Genomic DNA, 19,610 nt, shown 5'->3' on the forward strand with positions numbered 1-19,610 from the left:
TTAAAATAATTTCTGAAAATAATTATGTTTAAAAAATGTTAAAATCTTTATAAAAATCTTCAATGATATTAATGGTTTGACGTAGTTCCGGAAAGTTTCTACTTCTGTTTTTCCCTCTGACTTTCTTTTGACCACCCCATGTTGTTTTAAAGAGTTTCACAATGGTGAATGCAGCAAGTATAAAAGCCTCGTCCGTTTCGTGAGGTGCACGCAAAGTCAGTGGAGGTCCATGATACAGCGCCAGGAGAAAGTATAAATTCAGCTTTAGACATCTTGTGGCGTGAATTTGCCGTTTGACATTATTTGTACTTTACAAGTATGGCTGGTATTAAGCTAAATCAATAAATAATTTCATTTAAGCTTTTTCCCTGCAGTTAACAAGAGAAAACGCTTCCCTGGCATTGACGAGTTTTACGGCAATCTGTGTTTTAGGTGTATTACAGTGGGGGAAGCCCTAACACATGTCCTGAGTATGGTACATGATGTCAGATGCCCAGGGGAGTGAAATCTGAGAGAAAGTAAGATCGTAAATAAAAATAAGAGTTTTACAAGCTTCCTTTGGCTTAATACCTACTGTTTTAGATCTGTTTTAGATCTTGTCTTGAAGCTTTATTTTTATGATTTGTGTCATAACTATTGTATCAGGTTGCACACCTAATGTGGTAATTAAGATATCATTTATACAGTTGAAGTCAGAATTATTAGCTCACCCACCCCTCCCTTGATTTTTTTTACTTCTTTTTTAAATATTTCCCAAATTATGTTTTACAGAGCAAGCAAATTTTCACAGTATTTCTGATAATATTTTTGCTTCTGGAGAAAGTCTTATTTGCTTTATTTCCGCAAGAATAAAAGCAGTTTTTTAATTTTTTAATAAACATTTTAAGGTCAAAATTATTAGCCTCTTTAAGTTATTTTTTTTCCGATAGTCTACGGAACAAACCACCGTTATACAATAACTTGCCTAATTACCATAACCTGCCTATTAACCTAATTAACCTAGTTAAGCCTTTAAATGTTACTTTAAGCTGTATAGAAGAGTCTTGAAAAATATCAAGTAAAATATTATTTACTGTATTCATGGCAAAGATAAATTAAACCAGTTATTAGAAATGACTTATTAAAACTATTATGTTTAGAAATGTGTTAAAAAAATCGTCTTCTCTTTTAACAGAAATTGGGAAAAAATAAACAGGGGCGCTAATAATTCAGGGGGGCTATTAATGACTTCAGCTGTATGTATATATAATTTTATAATGTAAATGTATAATGTATGTATATATATATAATGTATGTATATAATAATTTTTTTTTTTTTTTTTGAATCGCAAAGTTGTCTGCAAATTTCTGGGAATTGCCACCACAAAATCAGTCTTTTTTTTTTTTTAAATCACTAAAAAAAATCTGAAAAACTAGGGGCTCTGAAAAAATTAACCCAACTGAGGTGATTTGTCCATATATGACCCAAAGTTGAGTCGAAACATTCCAGCAGTTTTTGGAGTGGTGCTTAATTTGAGAGTGCATTATTTATGTCAATCCTTAAACTATTCTGTAAGATAATCTTATCCTTTTTAACTGAAAACCAGACCATTTTGCTACCCTGCTTGAAGAATATTTCGCTTTTTTTTTTTTAGAAAAACTTCATCAAAATTCACATTTATTTCAGAAAAAAGACAATCACTTCTATTTGTCTTCAAAATGCTTCTTAGTTTGAGAATTTTTAGATATTTGTACAAAAAAAAAGACAAAAACTCTATTTGCAGTGAGTAATGGATGCAAACCAACCATTTTTCCCTTTTTTGACAAACCCATCTGTCTCTCTAATATGAAGCAATGCATCTCATGCCTCGCAGATCCCATTTATTCCTGTTTGGTTACCACACAAAATGAGCTTTGTAATTTGTTGAGCACAGGACAACATGTTCTTTTGTTTATTTTCATTACACCAGCACCTCGGGTGATCTGACTTATTTGCAGTGAATTATAGGGGAACATATGTTGTAACCTTGGGAACACATGTAGCTTGGCTTATTTTAGCGTGTGTTCTAAAAACATCAACTCATAATGGATGCAGCAGGGCTTGAGGGGGGAAAGGTGTTTCTATAAGAGTGATGTCATAATGTTCTCTGACCTCTCCTGATGAAAGGACGTTGTTCATGTACTCCAGGAAGGATTCATCCTTGATCTCGTTGTCAGTGAAAATAAAGCTAATGCCTTTGCCCTGTTGTCCGGCAGTCCTGTACAAGCCCTTCAGGTCCTCCATCAGGTTAGCAGTGTTGTAGGAACTAGAGAAGAAGAAAAAAAGAAGTTCAGACATAAAATTTAGATATCTGTAATAATGTGGCAGATTTTTCAAAAATTCAACTATTTACAAAAGCTAATCATTGTAATTGAAATGTAATGTATATTAAAGAGCCCATATCATGGGTTTTTGAAAATGCCCTTCCATGTAGTGTGTAACATAGCTCTAAGTGAAGTGAAATATCCAGCTAATGCTTAAATCTGTAAGTGTACAGTGTTTAAAACTATTGATTCATCTATAAAAGAGTCGACTCATAGTGCTTCAAACGAGTCGTCTTGATAACGAGTCATTAGGTGTTTCGTGATGACGCAGCTACGAAACACAAGTAGTTGCACTCGCAAACCTGGGAGATTTGAAACCTGCGGCCCCGCCCACTAACAGAAAAAAAGTCACACACACACACAGAGAGAGAGAGACCGGTGGAATGAAGTCACGCTGTGAAGATGGATTTTATTGACAGTCTAATCAAAGATGAAACCTCAGCAAAATAGCCTAGCCTTGAGCAGATCGAATGCTTCTGGAAATTACATGCTTAAAAAGAAGACTTCATCAGTTTGTTAATGGAAGGATCAGTAAAGACTGTCAGAACCAGTCAGAACATGGATCAGTGCATCATGAATCAGTTTCTTCCCCCATTTCACCAGTGTACGTGCGATTAAAACTGTTGCCTCGGTCTATCTTGCACATTATGTATTTAGTTGTGTTTTGTTACTTGTAACCGCGTGTACTGTATCAGGTTAACTCTTTATATTCTCATATCGCGTGTAAAGCCACGTTGAAAATGTGACGCGTGCCGCTTTGTTTACGGATCGTCAGCTGTTGCTACACGCATGCAATGGTCAAGTTTTAAAATAGTTCAGCTCAGTTTTCGAGGTGAGGTGTATAAATTGCACCCAGCAAGCTGAACTAACGCTCTAGGCGTGTGTGTCGTATCCTCGGGGAGGATTGTAATGTGTGTCGTGTGTGTGTGTGTGTGTGTGTGTGTGGTGATATAACTGAGCGCCGCGGATATAACTGAGAGATTCGCGGTTATAACTGAGCGCCGCCCCCTCTCTATTCTGCCGCTCTAGGTCTCCTCTATGGACGCGCCGGCCCTGTGTGTGTGTGTGTGTGTGTGTGTGTGTGTGTGTGTGCGCGCGTGCGTGCGTGCGCGTGTGTGTGTGAAAAGAGCAAGTAGTCTGCGACGGGCAAGGAGATCTCCTCGCCAGTTCTTGAACTTTTTGCTCAATAAAATAGTTAGTCGTCAGTATTTTCTAGTCCATCGTCTGTATTTACATTCACTCACTGGCAGCCAAAATCCACCATGAAGCCTGTATGCACTGTGACTACTTTTATATTGCTGATTAGCAGCTGGCCATTTCACTCTGTCTCGCGCTGAAGCCTGTCAGTGTTGTCGACCAATCGCAGCAGGCTGTCATCGGTCCAATCAGCGCAGATTAGCTTCGCGCTGAGGAGGGGTTTGGGAACAAATGAATCGCTGAACGATTCATATGGGAGTCGTTGGGATAATTAGGTAAAAATAAATGCAGATTATAAGACCATCAAAGTGTTGTTTGACCTTGCATGCATATTAGACTGTTGTTGGAGACCCTTACAACCTAAATATGACCCTATTTCATGTATAATATGGGCTCTTTAATACTATTAATACCACTACTACTATTAATAACAATAATCATAGAACATTTTTTGTATGCATTTCATACTACCTGTCATCATTTCACATGCAAATCTGTTGTTAAATTATAAAGAGGTGGTCCACTATGATATCATATTTTAAACTTTAGTTCATGTGTAATGTACAGTAGATGTGTGAACATAAACTACATCTCTGAATGTAAGATGCTGAAAGTTCAATACAAAGGGAGACATTGGTTTTTACAGAGTTAGCTTAGCAAAGCCTACCAAGTAGGTATCGCTGCAGCCTGGAGACCTTCAAGTAGGAGGTATTACACCACAGATAGTTTGGGTGACCTCTAAGTGGAAGGGATTTACACCACAGATGGGCTGGGTTTAGGTGGTGTAGGTGGAGTAGACATTAATAAAATACATCAGGCTACTGTGATGTTGGGGTAGGTGTAGAAGTTAATAAAACACACCAGGTTACTGTGAGGTTGGGTTTAAAGTTGGTGTAGACATTCATAAAGCACAATATTGGACTCTGTGTCATGTACAAGACATTAAATAAATAAAAACTCCAGTTTTGTACAGCCCACTTGGAGCTCAAGTCCTACCCACTTGGAGCTGGCTCTGACCTCGTTTATACCTTTCTTAAGCCTATAGTTCAACTATTGAAGTTTGGGGACTACAAAAAATACATCCAGGTTAATAAAGTCATAAACCCTTCAGGTTATGTGCGTTCGACCAGCACATTGAAGGGGCATGGCCAAAAGCGCTGTAATGTTATAGCACTGAAAGCTAAAACGCTGTGCAAATGCTGCTTTTCCACAGAGCTCCTTCTGTTTCTGTGTTTGGGCTTTCAAAGGACATGATACAACGAGAGAAGTGCTTACAATTTAATTGTAATTATGTTCCAGAGAATTATAAGAAAGATATAGCTCTAGCATTTGACAAAGGACAGCTTCTAGAATCTGTCCCAGTTCAGTGCTGGATTCGGATAAAAACTCCTCAAAGAATGAGCAACTCCAACTGTAATAGAAGAAGCTGTGGATTGTGCGCCCCAACCAGTAAATGTTTTTATTTGGTAAAATTGATATTTTACATGCATAGTTTCTAGCGTTAACGGTATCTTGTAGGAAAGATGTAAACAAGGATGTAAACAATGTGAAATGCTGTTTGACACCGTTAACAATTTAGCTACAAATTCATATTTATCAGTCAAACCGCAGTAAACACCCACAATCTTCAGCAGTGCTGCAGAGTCTCTCTATGCAGCTGCTTTCCGTGCATTATACATCTCAAATAATGAACTCGCTACAGATGTGTGAACGTTTCATATTACATGTTTCTCGGGATTCTCCCATATTTTACATTTCTATCCCGCTATCATCCCGTAAAGGTATATTCCCATATTTTTTATCTTTCTGTGTAGGGTGGCAATAAACATTAAAGAGCTGTTCCTTCCTATACGCAACCCATACCGCCGAACCACCAGGGGACACTCTTTGCTCCTAAATGTGGATCTGTACTGTGCTTTTATTTTATTTAGGCCTGAAAACACTTAAATAAATATAAATTTAACTGCTATTCCAACATAAATAGTGGAAATAATCCACCGAAAAAGACTTTAAGACCACACAGAGTCCTGTGTTGTCTGTGTTGACATCAGCTAATCAGTTTCTCAACTACTACTTTTCATCAGTCCAACATCCGGCTGTGCAAGAATACATACAATCTGATGAAGGTGAAATCATCTTTCGCCACGGATCTGCTGAATTCTTGTTATTAAATAAAGAAAAAAAAAAAGTAATTTTTATTCAAAATATTGGACCTTATTCTTGAAACAAAAGATAAACAATAAAAAGGTGTGATCGATATTAAAATTAATTTGAATACTATTTTGCCATTTGTTGTTATCCATGAATTTTCAAATGTTGCTTTTTTTCAAGAGAAGCTGGAAAATCATTAAGCTTTACATTGTTGTTATTATTATGTAATTATTGAAGTGGTCAAATTCTGACTGAGCAAAGTTAAATGTGTTTTCCAGTTTGTTATTTGCCTAATAAATGACAATAGGCTACAGTTTTTTAATTTAAAACCCTAACAGATTCATATTTTTTTCTAATGATATATGATGTAATAAATTTATATTTTGAAAGTTTGTATTTTTTCCATATTTCTTTATTCTAAATCTTTAGGAAGTATTTTTGGTACATCGAAAAGTGTGGTTATGATGACCACACACACAAAAAAATATTTTACAGAAAATAACTCAACATTTTTTACAGTAATTTTTTATTATTTCAAATTATGTTCAACACATAAAATGACAAACAATCTCTCTAAATTACCAGTTTGACTTTTAAGGTACTTCATCATAAAAAACAAATTATTGTCATTTTTGTTTTTTTATACAGGGAAATTACTGTATTGTTTATACAGTATTTTTTCTGTTAATTTAAATTATATTAAAAACTCATGTATTACATAATTAATGACAAATTTTAGCAATTTGCCTGTTTTATACAATAAAATTGCTGTATTATTTGCATAGTGTTTTTTCCTGTTTTTTGAAGTACATTTAAAATAATCTAAAATCAAAGTAATAAATTGTGCAACTTGCTATATTAAGGTTTATGACCATGCTAACAATTTGTTTTTAATTCTTGTCATTTTAAAGTTGTGAAAATTTAATCAGTTGTATCTTGTATGTTGTTTTTTCCAGACTTTTTTGATCCAAAATAAAACTCTTCAATTACAACCTCGAGCATGTCTTGACATTTTATGAGAGGTGTTTAATCGTAATGATTTATGGAAAATTCTGTTAAATAGCATGGTTTTCTCTTTAACTTTTAGTGCAGTAACTTTATTGATGGTGTTCGATCATAATAATCTATAAAAAGTCTGTAAAATTACAGTGTTTCTTTGTAAAACTCTTATTGTGTAACATTATTGAATGTATTTGATCATAATAATCTAGGAAAAGTCTGTAAAATAACAGTGTTTCTTCATAAAACTCTTAGTGTGCAACTTTATTGAACGTATTTGATCGTAATTATCTTGGAAAAGTCTATAAAATACACTGTAAAATAACAGTGTTTTTCTGTAAACATTTAAATGAAAATATATGTATATTTATTATTTTTGCACTTTATTTCAACAAAGAAATTTTTTACAATTTTGCTTAAAATGTAGTATTTAAATCTCATAATTAAATAGAAAATGAGCCACATAACTGCAAAAAGGTCCAGTTTTTGATAAAAAAGAACCACCCCTTTACCAGGCTGGCTACGGGACTGAGTACATTACAATACTATGTATTTTATGATGGTGTATGGTATTTCTAAAGGGTATTTAAATGATGAGTTATGGAGATTTTGTTTTTACATTGTAAACCAAACCTAACTGAAAACTAACCCTAAGCCTAACTCAACTTAAAATTGTCAAAAAAAAAGTCAATTCGCTGCACAGCTTTTTGAGTTCGCTCAATTTAAATAGAGTCAACTACAGTACTTGGGTTAAAAGTTGAGTCAACTCAAAAAAGCTGTGCATCAAGTTGCCAAGTCAACTTTTTTTTAACATAATCAATGACCCCTTTTATGCAAATTTTGAATTATCAAGTACTCAAACAACATCTATCTATCTATATATTCTTTATATCTATCTCCCTGAAGGGTAACATTTATTTGAATAAATAGGTGACTTAATAGGCATCATGGTGGCGAAGTGGGTGGCTCAATCGCCTCACAGCAAAACAGTCGCTGGTTTAAGCCCCGGTTGGGTCAGTTGGCATTTCTGTGTGGAGTTTGTGTGTTTTTTCCGTGTTCGCGCGGGTTTCCTCCAGGTGCTCCAGTTTACCCCACAGTCCAAAGACATGCGCAATAGGTGAATTGAATAAGCTAAATTGGTTGTAGTGTATATGTGTGAATGCAAGAGTGTATTTCCCAGTGTTGGGCATCCACTGTGTAAAACATGTGCTGGATAAGTTGGCGGTTCATTCCGCTGTGGCGACACTTGATTAAAAAAGTCTAAGCCGAAAAGAAAATAAATGAATGAATAAATAGGTGACTTACCGAGTGAGTGTAATCTGGAAAGTCTTGTAGCCAGCGATGAAAGATGCCAGCCTTGTCAGACTTTGCTTTCCAGATCCCCCCACACCCACTAGGAGTGCATTTCCCCGAGGGGTCCTGATGATTCGAGAAATCTGGAATAAAGTAATAGAGAAAAGCAGTGAGAGACAGACACCATCCCATTACCATGCTAAATATTTATACAAACATTAGCAAAAATTTTAAAAATCATCAGAATGTGAAGTAAATTGTTAAAATGAAACATTACATTACATTTCTCTTTCTTTGTTAATGACTGAAGGACAGTATTTTTTGATTACTATCATACTCTACACAGCATGTTGCTAATTCAATGACACAATACATATCAGTATGAGATATTTTATGTACCTTAATCAAATGAATCATGGCATCCCTGAAGAAAACCATATCCATGCTTGCTCCTCTGATGCTCTCATTGTAATGACTCAAAAACATGTTCAGCCTCTCCATAAGACTGTCAAAAGATTCAATGGGCTCATACACTTTTGGCATGTCAAAATCTGTTTCTTCTGGTTCATCGCCTGTGATAATACAAAACATAAATCATTCCAATTCAGAAGAACACATTGCGAAAGCAATGCTAAGCACTTTTTGATTATTATTATTTCTTAAGCAAAATGGACATCTACAGTATACTACATTGAAAATCGAGTTAATACAAAATAATACGTGGGTGGGTCCATTTTAAGTAACATAGGTTTGGTAACCATCTTTTCACAAGTTATTATTTTGTTCTGATGCCAGCATATTAAAAAAAAAAACATGCATTGGTAAAATGTGTGTCTTGGATGGATTATAAATCATGCTCAAAAGAGAATGCAAATATCAGTTTTGTGAATTTGAAGTACAAAATATAACAGTTAAGGGACCATTTATATAGTCCTTACACTATGTTTAAATAAAGCCTGGATTTTGATTAGTTAATGACAGTTGTACGGACTTTTATGACAATACACACAACATGATGTTTTCAATTTGTTTTTGTACAGATGTGGCCTGAGGAGTGAATGAACAGGACCGAACTGATATCGCAGCGCACACACAGAGAGGTGCAAAGGATTACAAAAATCAGATATAATAAAATATAAATAAACCAATATAAAACAAACAAAAGCTATAACAAATTAGTCACACTGTATATATTACTAATAAATTAAATTAAAATCTCATTTTTAATTTTCTTTTTACAAAGAATCTGAAAAAGATTTTAGTTATTTTATAAAAAACAATAAACAACAGGAGGTTTGAAATATTATGCAAACTATTTGGATAATACTATGATTTTAGTGCACTACGAAGGGAGCGCAATTGTAAATATGAAGATCGCTAAAACTAAACTGTAAAAAATACTTTGAAAGCAAATTACGCATAAGAGAGATGACTTTATTGCATTATTTTGTTTTAAATCATTCCAAGTTTAAACGTTGGAACGTTCAAAAGGAATAGGGTATTGGGGGGATAACTGGGAATAGAACACAACCAGGAACTATGCTTCTAACTACCGCTCTAGACAAACAGTTTGCAACGCAGTTTGCGAATGTTTGTTGGAACAATGGTTTTGGGAAACACCAAATCAACGAACTATGTTTATAACAATGGATCTTGCGATCTTAGTTGGCTAACCATAATTTTCGGAAATGCCAATGTTCGTTCACACTGGCCCGACAATGGAAAAGTGGTTATTCTTATTTCAATATTGCGAAAAGCACAAAAGCGTTTTTTTTTTTTTAATAAAAAGGCGGCCTTTGCTGCTGCAGCACAGCGCGTGACTGTGCGTGACTAGTTGCAGTACTGTGCGTGAAAATGTGCATTCTCAGTGGCCACATCTGTATGTTACAGTTTTTTTAATTAGTTTGGCAAAGTTTTCGCTGACAATGGGTGCATTTTCAAAACACTTATGCTGCGTTCACACCAGACACGGAAGAAGCATCAAACGTGATCCTGCGGTGCGATACAAATCGACGCTGTTCATCAGCCTTCATAAAGCACATAAACACAACTATTCTTTCAATAAAATCCATATTAGCCATTTAGCAATGAGGCTAGAGTCACCGGGCAGACAGAAGCCCTGCTAATGACGCAAAATCCGCGTCTATTGTAAAGTGAATTTGACGCGCAAATGAAGCGGATTTGACGCACAAATGATTAACTCAAAATGTTCATACTTTTATAGACGTGTGAATATCGCAATTTGTTTGCGTGTTTCACGTCTAGTGTGAACACAACATTTGTACTTACTTCACAACGGATCATCAAAAGTGCTTTTTTTCAAACATTTCACCATATTTCATACATCAATTGTGTTAGTATACACATATTCACAAAATATACCTTCCACTACACAAAATAAGTGTTTCATCTATATAAATATTTCAGTCACAGTAGCTGCCTTCCATAAAGCCATTGTTATCAAAGTTTTGATTTGCATCTTTAATAATTTACTTTAGTACATCTTTCTACTGTTGAATTCAGTTGATCGTAATGTTTAACCAATGAATGATTTATTATGTCCATACATTTTCAACCGGTCTGATTGTTGGTTTTGATCTTTGATAATTCCTAAGTTTCAAATTGCTGCAAGAGTTAAGAAATGCCAATTAATAATTATTTGATATCATGATTTGATAACATCACAATTAGATAGAGTACCACAAAAGTAGAACTTGTAAAGTAAACGTAAATTGAAAATTAGTCAAATACTATCAAACTTACAATCAAAATTAGAACACTGCACTGTAAAAAATGCTGGGTTCAACACAATCGATTTGTGCTGGGACAACATAAAATAATTAAGTTAGATATTTTTATACATTCAAGAGAATTACACATAAATCAATTAAGTTGTCACAAAAAAATATGAATTATGATGTTGCAGTTCATTTTAAATAAGTAGTGTGAAACGTAATTTTTTGAGAGTGTAAATGGCATGATGTGTTTCCCTTCAGATGGGGAACTCCAATGCTATGTGGAAACTTCCACTGTGGGGATTTCGTCAGAAACCAATTATCTGAAAGAGTATAAAAACAGGCTAATGACATGCCAATGAGTTGGCGGCGTCAGCATGCACAGCTGGTGTCAATGACAATCAGTCATGCTATAAAGATGCAGCTAGTGCAATGCTTGACATCCTTTTTGCTTTCAGAGCCTTTCACAAAGCTTCTGAGAGAGTCTTTAAGGCTATCTTCAACCTGTGTCTACAGAGAGAGATCGAGAAGCAGCTTCTCCCAGTACAGAGCGCATATACGCAATGGCACATGGTCGAGCTGGGTTTTTCTCCCTTGCCTGGCGTCCTTTGAGTTCGGTCCTCCAAGAGCGATTTGTATATAGGAAAAAAACTTTACTAAAAGAGCAACACGGTTGTGCAGCACGTCTTTTTCAAGACGTCACTCCGGACGTGCGTTTCTGGATGCGGTGGTTTCCTGTCCCCGGATGATGGGCACGAGCACAGCGTTTCATGTCTGGGGGTCCAGCATGTTAATGCAGTGCTCGCGCACAGTGCATGCCGTCACTGTGATGTCATGTCTGTTGCGCAGTTAAGATTGCGGCTTGCTCTTGCAAAAGAGCGACCTACCCCAGTTGTCACCCGCACTGCGGTTGGCACTCGGGCAGATTACAGTCAGAGTAAATCCGCCACCCTCGGACTGCGTACCTCTCGCTCCTCCACTCGCTCCATCCAAGCTTCAGGTGAAGAGAAGCGCTCCATCCTTGGATGGCCGAGGATCAGATGTCCATCGCTGCATCGGAGGATGGGCTGTCATTGTCTGATGAGGATGTGAACCCACTCGCTCCCTCCCTCCGGGGTGGAGAGCGCGGCGTTGGCATCTAAAAACCAGACATGATGGCAGTGCTTTCTCGGGATGCTTCGGCCATGGGCCTGGGGATTGTTTTTGCGGCCGGACCGACTAGATGGGTGTGATGTGAAGCAAAGACCTTCTAAGCCTCCCCACCCCCCTCTGGATAGGCACAGTAAACTCACGCAGTCTTGAGGGCACTTTTTTTTCTGCCCGGTCTGCGTGCGCTTCCGTCTTCACCATCCTTGGAGGGTGGGCTGTCAAGGTCTGATGAGGATTCGAACCCGCTCTCTCCCTCAGTGATAATGAGCGCGGCGTCGAATCTAGAAGCAGACTTTGTGGCTGTGCTTCCCCAATCTGCTTCGGCCATGGCTCTGGAGATGGTTTATCCCCAAGCCCCGCGGCCGGACTGATTAGAGGGGTTTGATGTTGAGGATGAAGGAAAGACCTTCTAGCCTCCCCATCCCCTTCTTCCTGGATGGGCACAGTAGGCTCACGCGCCATCGCCCTCACCATGCATGCTATGGCCACCTACCAGCGCTACCAAGCGCAGGCGCTGGCCTGGCTGCACGAGGATGGTTCCGACCCAGGACTGAGCATGAGCTCCACACCGCAACCGACTATGCTCTGAAAAAAAAAAAAAAAGTCAGCTCTGTGTGCCCTGGGAAGGACGATGGTCACATACGTGGTCCAGGAACGCCACCTCGGGCTAAACCTGGTGATATGCGTGATATTGACAAAGTTCACTTTCTTAACTTACCCATATCCCAGGCTGGCCTGTTCGGCGACACCGTCGGTGAATTTGCCCAGGAGCAGTCGGAGGCGATGGCCGATATCTCTATCGGCGGGATTGTATGACCGCTCCCCCCTACCGAGCCATCCACATCCACTGCTTTTCGCCGAGGAAGCTCGCCTGTAGCTTTTGCTCCACTGCCCCCGCCTGCGCCTCCGGCCAAGCGGCTGTGCTGAGCATCTCGCAGGCAACCAGCATCCCCCACCCCAGGGCGCCTCTAAGTTCGGTAAACAGACCGCGAAGCATCTCTGAGATGGGCCATCTGGGGAGTAGGGAATTTGCTCTTTCCCCACTGGAGGGCGGGGCTCTTCATTTAACGGCGTAAAAAAACACAAAAAAAACGCCATCAAATCCTCAATAAAAAAGCATTTTTCCCCTTCTCCGGATGTGACAGCCCGAACACTGCCAGTCTGGGACGCTATGCTGGGAGCGCGAGAGAACGGTCTCCTTTTTCTCCCACTCCCAGCCCCTCCTCTGGAGTTTGGGTGCGAGACGACAGCAAGTTTCTTATCTCCCCGCTGCTGGCACGTCAGCGATCGTGTGGGTGGGACCACTTGCAGGGGCTCTGCCTGCCTGATTAGGGCGGGCCAGCCCGTCGCAATAGTTCATCCGTACGATCAGACTCAGCTATGCAATACAAGTTCACAGGCATGTATTTCACCAGAGTCAGCCCTGCATCCGGCCCTGTCTTGCGAGAGGAGATTACTGTCCTCCTGGCGAAGAATGCAATCGAGCCGGTCCCTCCAGCTGAGATGGAGGGCGGGTTTTACAGCCCGTACTTCACCGTACCTAAAAAGAGTGGTGGGCTACGGCCAATCCTAGATCTGCGAGTTTTGAACATTTGTCCTCGGGATTGGTTTTCAGCAATAGACCTGAAGGACGCGTATTTTCATGTCTCCATACTTCCACGCCACCACCAGTCTCTGCGGTTTGCGTTCGAAGGTTGAGCATGGCAGTATTGGTCCTCCCCTTCGGGCTTTCTCTGTCTCTGCTGGTTTTCACCAAGCTCGCTGAGGGGGCCCTCGCACCCCTTCGGCTCGCGGGCATCTGCATGCTCAATTATCTCGACAACTGGCTAATTTTAGCCTACTCTCGGGAGCAATTGATTATGCACAGAGACAAAGTGCTCCGGCACCCCCACCTATTGGGGTTTCAGCTCAAATGAGAAAAGAGCAAGCTCGCCCCCGTGCAGAGCATCTCCTTTCTTGGGTTGGAGCTGGACTAGATCACCATAAAGGCGCGTTCTCGAGCTAATGCTGAACTGTCTGAGAGAGTTCGACAGGAAAAAAGTGGTCCCCCTTAAATCTTTTCAAAGGCTCCTGGGGCATATGGCATCCGCAGCCGCGGCCACGCTGCACGTATTGCTCCAAATGAGACGACTACAGCATTGGCTTCACGATCGGGTCCCCAGACGCACATGGCACGCGGGCTCACACCGAGTGACTGTCACTGCGATGTGTTGCCGCACCCTCACCCCCTGGAAGGACCCCTCCTTCCTACAGGCCAGAGTGCCCCTAGGTCAGGCATCCAGGCATGTTGTCGTTTCGACAGATGCCTCCAGTGTTGCGGGCATGCTGCTGCGGACCTGTAGAAGGGAACCCAGCTGCATTGGCATATCAACTGCCTAGAGCTGTTGGCAGTGTTTCTCGCTCTGCGCTGCTTTTTACCGGTGCTGAGGGGGCAACACGTGCTGGTCAGGACGGACAGCACGGCGGCGGTAGTGTATATCAACCGTATGGGGTTATACGCTCCTGCCGCATGTCTCAGCTCACTTGCCATCTGCTCCTCTGGAGTCAGACGCGGCTGAAGTTGCTGCTTGCTATTCACATCCCAGATGAGCTCAACCATGCAGTCAACGGGCTCTCACGGCAGCTCCTACCCCGGGAGAATGGTCTCGGGGCATGTGCAAATATGCGTTTCCCCCAGTGAGCCTACTCGCAGTTACTGTGCAAGGTCAGAGAGAACGAGGAGCATGTCTTGCTAGTTGCGCCTCTCTGGCCCAACCGGACCTGGGTATCAGAACTCAGAACCAAGACTTAGGTAACCTACCGTTGGCGGTGGTTAATACCATGACTCAGGCTAGAGCACCCTCTATGAGGCATGCCTACGCCCTGAAGTGGCTGTCGGTTTACGTGGCCGTCATCTCCGCTCATCATGATGCAGTGGATGGCGGCACTGTGGGGAGGCATAACCTCATCATCCAGTTCCTCAGAGGTGCGAGGGGGATGTTTCCACCCCGTCCCCTCTCATGCCCTCTTGGGATCTCGCGGTAGTGCCAACGAGCCTACGTGGGGATCCCTTCGAACCACTCGACTCAGTATCCTTGAGATTTCTGTCCTTGAAGACAGCTCTGCTGGTCGCGTTGGCATTGATTAAGAGGGTTGGGGACATTTTGGTCAGTGACTCGTGCATAGAATTCGACCTGGTCTACTCTAACGTTGTCCTGAGACCTTGGCCCGGCTATGTGCCCAAGGTTCCTACCACGCCGTTTAAGGATCAGGTAGTTAGCCTGCAAGCGTTGCCCGCGGAGGAGGCAGACCCAGCCTTTTCATTGTTGTGTCCTGTTCATGCTTTGGAATATATGTGGACCGCACTCAGAGTTTTAGATCCTCTGACCAGCTGTCTTTGTCTGTTATGGTGGTCGGCAGAAGGGAAGTGCCATATCTAAACAGAGGTTGGCCCACTAGATAGTGGATGCCATTTCCCTTGCTTATCAGAGCCAAAGTGAGCCGTGTCCCCCGGGGGTGAGAGCGCACTCCACTCGGAGCGTCGCATCCTTCTGGGCGTTAGCACGCAGCGCCTCCCTGACAGACATTTATAGAGCTGCGGGTTGGGTGACACCCAATACATTTGCAAGGTTTTACAATCTGCAGACTCGCTGGCGATCCCATAAGCTCACTCAGCCACGGTTTAGTCCCCCCTTCCAGACAGGCTCGTGTCTTCCCTCCCCGCTAACCATTCTTATGCATGGACTCCCCATCTCTGGGCTAGTCCACAGGTTGTCACCAGGTCTCCCCTTGGGTAGCAGGTGATCTCCGCAGCGTCCTCCCTATCAGGACTGAACGCTTTCCCAACGTACTGTCATATTAAAACCTATTTTACTGGGTTATTGCGACTCAGAGAGAAATATAGATGTTCCCGAAAAGGTAAGTAAGGTAAATAAGGGCCAGGGGACACGTTGGAAGACTGTGTCTCGGGGCGTTGTAGGTGTGCTCGCTCTACTGCGTAGCACACCCTTCGCCAGGGATGTGGTAAGGTTCTTTCCTTGTGCCGTTTTCTATAGATTTCCCCATAGTGGAAATTTCTACATAGCATTGGAGTTCCCCATCCGAAGGGGAACATTACGGTTACTAAAGTAACCCTTCGTTCCCCGAGGGGGAGAACGGAAATGCTATGTTCTTTCGCCACAACGATTGTCCCTTAGCTGTTGAGCATGAAAGTCTCTTCAGCTAGAAAAGGATGTCAAGCATTGCACTAGCTGCTTCTATATAGCATGACTGATTGTCATTGACGCCAGCTGTGCACGCTGTCGCCGCCATCTCATTGGCATTTCATTGGCCCGTTCTTATACTCTTTCAGATTATTGGTTTCTGACAAAATCCCCATAGTGGAAGTTTCCACATAGCACTAAAGGGTTACTTTAGTAACCGTAACGTTCTTTGATCGCATGCTGTATTTATGTCCTTTAAATGTTCTATAAATCTATAAAATATTTGCTGTGGTGTTTTGGTGATTAAACCACACACACACACTTGTGTTCTCATTCCAATACGTGGAATGAAAAAAATGCACAATGAAATCATGACATCCCTTTTGAATGAGTGACTAGTGGTATTTAGTTGTGATTAGTTTAAAGTTTTATACTAGGAGATTTGAAAAGGCACACCTTATGAAAATAGTAACAAATCAATTTTAAAAAAATGTAAAGGGTGCTTAACTTTTCATTTTCAGTGACTATATTTACATGGACATCAGTAATCAAATTATTTGCCTTAATCTGAATAAGACAATAATATGATTAAGGTGTTTACATGAGTTGCTTCTTGAATGTTCCTTTCATGATCCTGCTTTACATGTTACAAAAATCCTACATAATAATAATAGTTTGATTGTGGTGTTTACATGTCTGTACTGCACTTTAATAATGTGACTAAAATTTGCATACTACACATGTCTTAATTGGATTTCTGTTTGATAGTTTGATTATGACTTAATCAGATTAAGGTCATCAAAAATTGCTGTTTACATGGTAAACTCTTTATCCGAGTATTGTCTTAATTGTTTAAAAATCGGATTATTGGTGTTCATGTGAACATACTCAATGTCATTTTTTTGGATGAGTTCTATTTACATCATTACCTGTTGCCTCAGGTGCATCTCTGAGAAAGTCCACAAAATAAGAATCCACCCCGAGATCCACAACCTCTCGTTCTTCTTCCCCAAGCTGTTCTTCCACCAGCTTGGCAAGTGTGCTGTCAAACCAGGCCACGTCCTCTGGGGCAGTAAACCGGTCAGCAATAACACGTTTGCATTCATGCTTCCACAGCTGTAGTAATAACTGTACAAACAGTTCAGAAACAGGTTCTCTGATAAAACAAATATCATTTCAAAGCGAAAAACAATAACATTTTGCTTACCCAATTGGCAAATTATTTAGCTTGTTCTAAGTAAAAACTATTATTATTTCTGAAAACAAGACAATATTTTTTGATTATCTAGAAAATGCTTCTTATTTTAGGAGTTATTATATATCTGCACTAAAAAAAAGACAAAACTCTAAGTAAGAAAGTTACACCAACACATACAATCACCGGCCACTTTATTAGGTACCCCTTTTTGCCTTCATAAGCTGCCTTAATCCTTTGTGGCATAAATTTAACATAGTACTGGAAATATTCCTCAGAGATATTGGTCCACACTGACATGATAGCATTGTGAAATTGCTGCAGATTTGTCGGCTGCACATCCACGATGCGAATCTCCCACCACATCCTAAAGGTGCTCTATTGGATTGAGTTCTGGTGACTGTGGAGGCCAATTGAGTACAGTGAACTCATTGTCATGTTCAAGAAACCAGTCTGAGATGATTCGCGCTTTATGACATTGACATGGTGTGTTATCCTGCTGGAAGTAGCCATCAGAAGATGGGTACACTGTGGTCATATAGGGATGGACATGGTCAGCAACAATACTCAAGTAGGCTGTGGCACTGACACGATGCTCAGTTGGAACTAATGGGCCCAAAGTGCGCCAAGAAAATATCCCCCACACCATTACACCACCACCACCAGCCTGAACCGTAAATACAAGGTTGGATGGATCACTGCTTTCATGTTGTTGACCCCAAATTCTGAGCCTACCATCCGAATGTCGCAGTGGAAATCGAGACTCATCAGACCAGGCAACGTTTTTCCAATCTGCTATTGTCCAATTTTGGTGAGCCTGTGTGAATTGTAGCCTCAGTTTCCTGTTCTTAGCTGACAGAAGTGGCACCTGGTGTGGTCTTCTGCTGCTGTAGCCCATCTGTCTCATGATTTCACCTGTTGTGCATTTAAAGATGCTCTTCTGGATACCTCGGTTGTAACGAGTGATTATTATAGTTACTGTTGCCTTTCTATCAGCTCAACCAGTCTGGCCATTCTCCTCTGACATCTGGCATCAACAAGGCATTTGCGCCTACAGAACTGCCCCTCACTGAATATTTTCTCTTTTTTTGGACCATTCTCCGTAAACCCTCGAGATGGGTGTGCGTGAAAATCCAGTAGATCAGCAGTTTCTGAAATACTTAGACCAGCCCATCTGGCACCAACTAAAATGGCACGTTTAAAGTGAAATTGTTTTCAATTATTTACAGAACAAACCATCGTTATACAATGACTTGCCTAACTACCTATTGCCTTATTAACCCAATTAACCTAGTAAAGCCTTATAATGTCACTTGAAGCTTAATACTAGTGCCTTGAAAAATATATAGTCAAATATTATGTACTATCATCATGGCAAAGATAAACGAAATCTGTAATTAGAAATGAGTTATTAAAACTGTTATGTTTAGAAATGTGATCTTTCCATTAAACAGAAATTATAATAAATATATATGGGTGGCTAATAATTCAGGAGGGCTAATAATTCTGACTTCAACTGTACATGGAAAAAACCTCAATAGTAACTCACCTGAGGTGTGCTGATGACCTCTGCAGTCACGCCAAGCATTCCCTGCCAGATGCGGGAGAGGTCACGCAGGTTAAAAATGTAGTGGAAGTTAGCAGGAGTGGGCAGCATTTTAACCTTTGTCATTTGCCACAGTCTTCGGGTCAGTGGAACCAGCCTGACCACTGTATTTCGTACTTCCTCTGAAAACCCTCGATGGGAACAGTAATGACCTGTCCCTATCACGCCTATGGGGAAAAAGAAAGATATATATATATATATATATATATATATATATATATATATATATATATATATATATATATATATATATATATATATATATATATATATATATATATGTGACACACAAAAGTGAATGAAAAATAGCTGAGAGATAGCAGGTAGGAAAATTCTTAAAGGTGAAGGACAGAATGTGACCTTCCCGAATGATAAAATACTGAAGCTAAAAAAGAACCGCCGCTTGTCAGAAATGTCAATTTTACACACATGTCGAGAGCATGAAAAATCTTATCAAAAGAGAAAAACTGTCAATATAAAAAGCCCCAGACCTTCAGGCAAGGAGGGAACCGCTAGCAGATGCTCATCATCAGAATCAATATGGATTTACAGAATTGGTTCTGCATAAGCAAAGCTGATGACAACCTTGAGTGAATTAAATGAGACGTGATAAATCATATTTCATTGAACCAAGACACGCAGCATGGTCCTGATACTTCCTTTGTTATTTCTTCCTTTCATAACATATTACAACGCATGCCTAAACACATATCATTTGGTGGATTGCTTTTAAATATTCAAAGACTGCACAAAACCACGAA

At 40.3% G+C, this 19,610-nt stretch overlaps 1 protein-coding gene across 1 annotated transcript in view; it reads right to left on the reverse strand.

Annotated features, from left to right (window-relative positions):
* The window catches only part of dnah5 (dynein, axonemal, heavy chain 5), a 264,013-nt gene that overhangs the window by 118,147 nt on the left and 126,256 nt on the right, over positions 1-19,610 (reverse strand). Inside the window, exons 51-55 of the mRNA XM_056476107.1 lie at positions 18,793-19,016; positions 16,978-17,176; positions 8,383-8,555; positions 7,996-8,126; positions 2,132-2,285 (exon numbers count right to left, since the gene is read on the reverse strand). Coding sequence (XP_056332082.1) covers positions 2,132-2,285; positions 7,996-8,126; positions 8,383-8,555; positions 16,978-17,176; positions 18,793-19,016 — 881 coding nt within the window. The remainder of the gene's footprint in view (positions 1-2,131; positions 2,286-7,995; positions 8,127-8,382; positions 8,556-16,977; positions 17,177-18,792; positions 19,017-19,610) is intronic.

The sequence above is a fragment of the Danio aesculapii genome, chromosome 16 (genome assembly GCF_903798145.1).
Source record: "Danio aesculapii chromosome 16, fDanAes4.1, whole genome shotgun sequence".
Classification (NCBI taxonomy): domain Eukaryota; kingdom Metazoa; phylum Chordata; class Actinopteri; order Cypriniformes; family Danionidae; genus Danio; species Danio aesculapii.